At 43.1% G+C, this 6,293-nt stretch overlaps 1 protein-coding gene across 5 annotated transcripts; it reads right to left on the bottom strand.

Annotated features, from left to right (window-relative positions):
• Positions 1-360: 360 nt before the first annotated feature.
• Positions 361-5,891, bottom strand: LOC139535520 (alpha-1,3-galactosyltransferase 2-like). 5 transcript variants are annotated; one of them, XM_071334999.1, is made up of 6 exons: positions 5,416-5,891; positions 5,065-5,102; positions 4,540-4,629; positions 4,206-4,301; positions 1,639-1,776; positions 361-1,499 (listed from the first exon to the last, which is right to left on the bottom strand). In XM_071334999.1, exons 1-6 carry the CDS (start codon positions 5,473-5,475, stop codon positions 815-817), a joined length of 1,107 nt encoding a protein of 368 aa, XP_071191100.1. In that variant the 5' UTR covers positions 5,476-5,891; the 3' UTR covers positions 361-814. The 5 variants fall into 5 exon arrangements, with proteins under 5 accessions (XP_071191100.1, XP_071191098.1, XP_071191099.1 ...); XM_071334997.1 differs by having other exon boundaries at positions 5,065-5,138; XM_071334998.1 differs by having other exon boundaries at positions 4,540-4,632; positions 5,416-5,890.
• Positions 5,892-6,293: the final 402 nt, after the last annotated feature.

Raw genomic sequence — 6,293 nt, forward strand, 5'->3', positions numbered from 1 at the left:
GTCCCATTGCGTCGTCCACTTTTTCAAAGATAATGTACAGAACATTGGCGTTATCCCTTACATAATGCCCCCACGTCGAACCGCACCTCCAAGAAGCAAATCTCATTTTAATGAGTAGCGGAAAACCCCAGGCGAAATGAGGGAGTTCCCCCCCCCCCCCCCCTTTAAGAATGTTGTTATTAGAAGACATGTGGCCAGTAAATCCATGTCCTTAGAGGCATGCAATATCCCCAACCTGAGATGTTGCCATCTGTCAACATTTAGGCCTAGATTCAATCTGTAGCGCTACTGATCGAATTTAGCCCATATTTTGGAGTCGGTTTGCTATGGGTGAATCCTTCTGACAAGATCTTATACATGTTTTGTTTTTTAAGGTATCCATCTTTATTTGTAAAAAAATAAGTTCCAATATCTAATACAACTTCATAAAAACAGATTTTTACTTCTAATCCACAAATATAAACCATACAAAAGAAGCAGTGCAAGCATAGTCTATTTCCCCATTTGTTCAATCCCAGCCAGCCACAGACAGCAGTGGGTGGAGAGATAATACCGCCAGACAACGGAAGCGACACAGGAGAACCAAGAAACGCACTTCTTGCAACATCCCGTTTCAACACACAAGCCAAAGATTCCACAGTTCTAATAGTATGACAGCCCATTGTGACACATTTACAAGCCTCATTGCTTTGAACAAGGCATGGGCATAAATCACATTGGGCTGTAGACTATCGCAGCTCCGTACTGTGGACCATGTTTGAAGCTTCAGGGGCTTTTGCTCATTAGATTATTGCACACAGGTTCTGATTACTCACTATGTAACCCGGAGTGTGTCATATTTCTTCTCTGACCAGAGCAGGCGGGCCACATGTATGTCACCACGGTAGCCAATGTTCCTGTCCCAGCAGTACTCTGGAGACAGCACTTTGCTGGGCTTATGGAGCCACAGGTACTTGTTGAGGTGACTCTCGTCATGCCACAGAGCCTCCACCTGGTTCTCCTTGTCCTCCATGATGGCCTGGTAACAGGTCTCCGTCATATTCTTCACAGTTCGCCACGAGCCTCCGAACACAGCAGCATGATAGTAGAAGTCCCCAGTCTCCATGTAGGCCCTGGACCTGGGGTTGCGTTCGTAGGTGTACAGGCTCTGTGGTCGGTGGTAGTAGTAGGCGTGGAGCAGAGCAACAGAGTCTCCCAGAGCCTCGGAGCCGAACCGACCCACAAACACCTGGTCCACGTCAAAGCAGAAGACGTAGTGGCTGTGGTGACGAATCTGTGACTCGATGGCATCTGCGATGGCCCTCATACGCATCATGGAGATGTCCTGCCAGCGAGAGTGTCTCTGCACCCTCACAACTTTCAGGCTACGCCTAGGACCAAGATGGATGTCTGGTACCCTCTCGGGAACGTCCGTGAACACATAGTATGTCACAGGTAAAGCCACCATAAAGTGACGCTCAGCAGAGAGAAGGAATGCCTTCAGGTAGGCATCTAGATACCTTGGGATGGGAAGGAGTAAAAACTCTGGTTTAAGAAGAACATCTCAAAATGTTGTTTAAGTGACGGAGAAGTGTTTCATAAGAATTGATACAGTAAGTTTATATAAAACAAATCTGGTAATTGAGCTGAAAAACCGACCTGCCCACAGCGAATACAGTGAGAGAGACAGATGAGTGGTTTTTCCTGTGTTCCTGGTCGTAATGATCTGGGTCAAACATCCCATCCCAGATCACAGGTGCTCCCCAGTCAGTGCAGGTCTGAACATCACTTCTGGACCTGGTTGGAGAAAAGAACAGACTGGGTTTCAGAACAAACAACGGTTAAAAAAAAAGTGGCTTCACTGTAGTGTGTACTGTGTGGTATATGGAATAGGAGGAAATGATATAGAATGAGAGTAATAAGGTTAATTAACCCCTTATTCTAGAGACAGTGGGGGATATGAAGCAAGTTAACATGCTGTCAATGCTCAAGGGATTGGCCCTTTTTAGTTCATTTGAATATAGCAGGACTTGCAGTGCATTTGGAAAGTATTCAGACCCCTTCCCTTTCTCCACTTTGTCACGCTACAGCCTTATTCTAAAATGGATTAAATCAATTTTTAAAATCCTCAATCTACACACAATAACCCATAATGACTGAAAATACTGAAAAAATCAGTATTCAGACCCTTTGCTACGAGACTCGAAATTGAGCTCAGGTGCATCCTGTACCCATTGATCGTCCTTGAGATGTTTCTACAACTTGGAGTCCACCTGTGGTAAATTCAATTGATTGGACATGATTTGGAAAGGCACACACACACACACACACACACCTGTCTATATAAAGTCCCAAGGTTGACAGTGCATGTCAGAGCAAAAACCAAGCCATGAGGTCAAAGGAATTGTCCGTAGAGCTCCGAGGCAGAATTGTGTCAAGGCACAGACCTGGGGAAGGGTGCCAAAAAATGTCTGCAGCATTGAAGGTCCCCAAGAACACAGTGGCCTCTATCATTCTTAAATCAAAGAAGTTTGGAACCAGACTCTTCCTAGACCTGGCCGCCTCGGCCAAACTGAGCAGTCAGGGGAGAAGGGCCTTGGTCAGGGAGGTGACCAAGAACCCGATGGTCACTCTGACAGAGGTCCAGAGTTTCTCTGTGGCGATGGGAGAACAACTATCTCTGCAGCACTCCACCAATCAAGCCTTTATGGTAGAGTGGCCAGACGGAAGCCACTCCTCAGTAAAAGGCACGACAGCCCGCTTGGAGTTTGACAAAAGGCACCTAAAGACTGAAACCAAGTTTGAACTTTTTGGCCTGACTGCCAAGCGTCTCGTCTAGAGGAAATCTGGAACCATCCCTACAGTGAAACATGGTGGTGGCAGCATCACGCTGTGGGAATGTTTTTCAGGGGCAGGGACTGGGAGACTGATCAGGAGAGGGAAATATGAACGGAGCAAAGTACAGAGAGATCCTTGATGAAAACCTGCTCCAGAGCTGGAGTGAATGTTCACAACGCAGTAGTGGCTTCAGGACAAGTCTCTGAATGTCCTTGAGTGGCCAAGCCAGAGCCCAGACTTGAACCTAATCGAACATCTCTGGAGATATGGTCAAATAGCTGTGCAGCGACGCTCCCCAACCAACCTGACAGACCCAAGAAGACTCGAGGCTGTAATTGCTGCCAAAGGTGCTTCAAAGTAATTTTAATACATTTTCAGAAAATGTGGAAAAGTTTGTCATTATGGGGTATTGTGTGTAGAGTAGTGAGGGTAGGAAAACGATTTAATTAATTTTGGAATAAGGCTGTAATGTAACAAAATGTGGAAAAAGTCAAGGAGTCTGAATACTTCCCGAGTGCACTGTATGCACTAAAGCACTCAAATTCAAATATCGAAGCTAGTTCCACTGTTTTTTTTCTCCATTTTCCCCTCCAACCAGGGACTGACTTAAACCTGGGACACCAGGTGGGTGCAATTCATTTTCCTGTAGAACATTAAACCAGCAGTCCCACTGGGCACAAACGTCAATTCTATGTTGTTCCTTCTCCCCTGATTGCTCAGTTTGGCCAGCTCTAGGAAGAGTCTTGGTGGTTCCAAACTTCTTCCATTTAAGAATGATGGAGGCCACTGTGTTCTTTGGGACCTTCAATGCTGCAGACATTTTTTGGTACCCTTCCCCAGATCTGTGCCTTGACACAATCCTGTCTCGGAGCTCTACAGACAATTCCTTCGACTTCATGGCTTGGTTTTTGCGCAATTTCATTGAAGTGGATACAACGTTGAGTCAACCAGCGTGTGCCCAGTGGAGTAGGCCGGACCTCGCTAGGTAACATTTGAATACACCCTGCACTGACGCATGAAGCATTTGACTGCGGGCTGACTAGCTAATTCTTGCGCTATTCATACAGGGTCTGACAAACATACATACCTCTAACTAAAACCACTGCCCGTTCTCCCAAATATGCTGCCAAGCAGGCTGAAAAAGCAGATAATGTGGTTGACATTGCACTAAGAAACCTATTACAAGGATGTATGTGATATAGAACTGTGTTGAGCTTAGCCCCATACCTTTACCAATAACACTTTGGTATCAATGCACGCCATTAAACAGATTAAGATTTAATTGTCGGCCTCCAACACAAAACAAATAAAAGTAGTGAACACAGTAAAAGTAATGGCATATTCTGTGTATGTCACTGTTCAGACAATAATCAATTTTTATAGGCTACCAGAGGTCTAGGGAGGCATCTATACTGTTCCCCAGCTTCAGCTTCTCTGCAGGGGCTTGAGGACATCGGCTCATGGGAAGGAACCCCTCCAAGTACCTGCAACACAACACGTTGAGTCAGAATGTACACACCTTTCTGTTTCTAGGTGTGGTGTATGGATTGTTTCTATAGTGTGTGACTGGTAATGTGTTTCTGGTTATGGAAAGTTTGCCATACCTTCAACATATGGATTTACTGAAATATATATAGCCATTGATTGGCAAATGGGAGGAGTTGTTATGTTTGATTAGGGAGAGGGTGTGTTAATTGTTTGGTTAGGGAGAGACATTCTCACCTTACTGATGTAGGTGTGAAGTAGGCTACGAAGAGCAGCACAAAGGCACATAATGCAAATGTTAATACACACTTTGCCTTGTACATTAATCTGCTGGAAAATAGACAAGAAAATATTTTTAAAAGGTGCAGTAGAGAGTCAATGCAATAACTCATCAATAGGCCTATATTTCCTGTTTTACCTGAACACATGGCAAAACACCAGTTTAAGTCTGTTCTGACAGTGAAATATCATTGTCCCAACATTGTAACCCTTTTATTGTGATCAATTTTATTAGTTCAGGGGTTATGAGAGGGATTTTACTTAAAATACTTTTTTTCTCTCTCGAGTTTCCTAGTTCCAACTAGCACGTGAACCCGGGGAGTATGGATTAGCATGGTCCCAGTCAAGGTTACTTTTTTTCAAATGAATGAATACCTCAAAATGAATTTAAAGTAAATATAATTAATGGGTCATTTCCTATATCTTAAAAAAGAAGTCTAACATTGATGACATACATGCATCAGCACAGAAGTCACAGCCTACCTCATTGTGTAGCCAAAGCGTTTTTTTTCTTCCGAAGTCTGTTTCAGATGGTAAAAAGGAGTGAAACGAATATGCTGAGGGAATAACATTTACATTGATAAAGTGAATGCCAACCTGATATTATGGCCATGACGAACAGCGTATTTTAAAGATAAGTCATTATTTACTTGGATTTAGGGTAATAAAAAACCTACTACTTAAATGTAGGCTATACATTTATCATACATCTGTGATACTAAAGTAGCAATAGGGATAAATTACAAATATTCCCAAAATACTGATTTAGAGCGTTTACACAAATGAAAAACAGCAACAATGTCATCAGATGTAGATGGAAATATTGTAGTCTACCTGCTCTTGTAAGCACCCCTGCTTGTTGACGCGTCTATAATAAACGGATGCTGCTTTCATGTGCTAGTCAGAACTAAAACCGAATAATTTTTCCGATTTGCTAACTGGTTGTAGTTATAGAAGTGCAGAGTTCAACGAATCGGAACGCGGCATAAATCTCAAGAGAAGTAGTATCCTGTACATGGGGGGTTGTAATTGTCAACAAAGGATTGGTTGTCATAGTTTGGTTGAAAAGGTAAATGGTAGGTGGTGAAACGTCACAACTCAGGTAACAAACATTTCTCCGAGTTTCCCTGTAATTACGATTTAGAGGGTCGTTAAAATGAAATTTCCCACTTCGAACTAGGAGCTCCAGATAACTCGGATAGTACGTGAACGCGGCATCTTTCCCCACACCAACATGACTCATCTGATCATTCGTCGGATTGTCTTGAGCTCATTTGACATATCACACGACGGAGCGAGATATTTTCGAGATGAGGCATGGGTGCCAAAGCAACAAGGGAAAGTAATAAAGAACAGGCTCAAATAAATTGCGAGTTATATAATTACCAAAGCGTGGTGCTAAACATCACCAGGCGTGTATCAGAGTCAAATGCTTGTTAGCATCAAAAGGTCATAGAATGGTATGGGAGTCAATTTGGGGGCATGAAGGAATCTATTGATTCAGGTGGCTGGGGTGACCATTCCTGATTGCAGTGCATACCATACACAGGTAGTTTAACTGAAAAGTCAAGTATCTCCAGCATCATATACCTATTTGAAATAAATGTTTGCCAAGGAACAACAGTTGATATGAAATGCTTATGTAGGTCTTGAAGTATAATTTATATATTATTATGTAAGGACGTATTGGCCAATAAAAATAATCCCAAACT

This window comes from Salvelinus alpinus, chromosome 12 (assembly GCF_045679555.1).
Source record: "Salvelinus alpinus chromosome 12, SLU_Salpinus.1, whole genome shotgun sequence".
Lineage (NCBI taxonomy): Eukaryota > Metazoa > Chordata > Actinopteri > Salmoniformes > Salmonidae > Salvelinus > Salvelinus alpinus.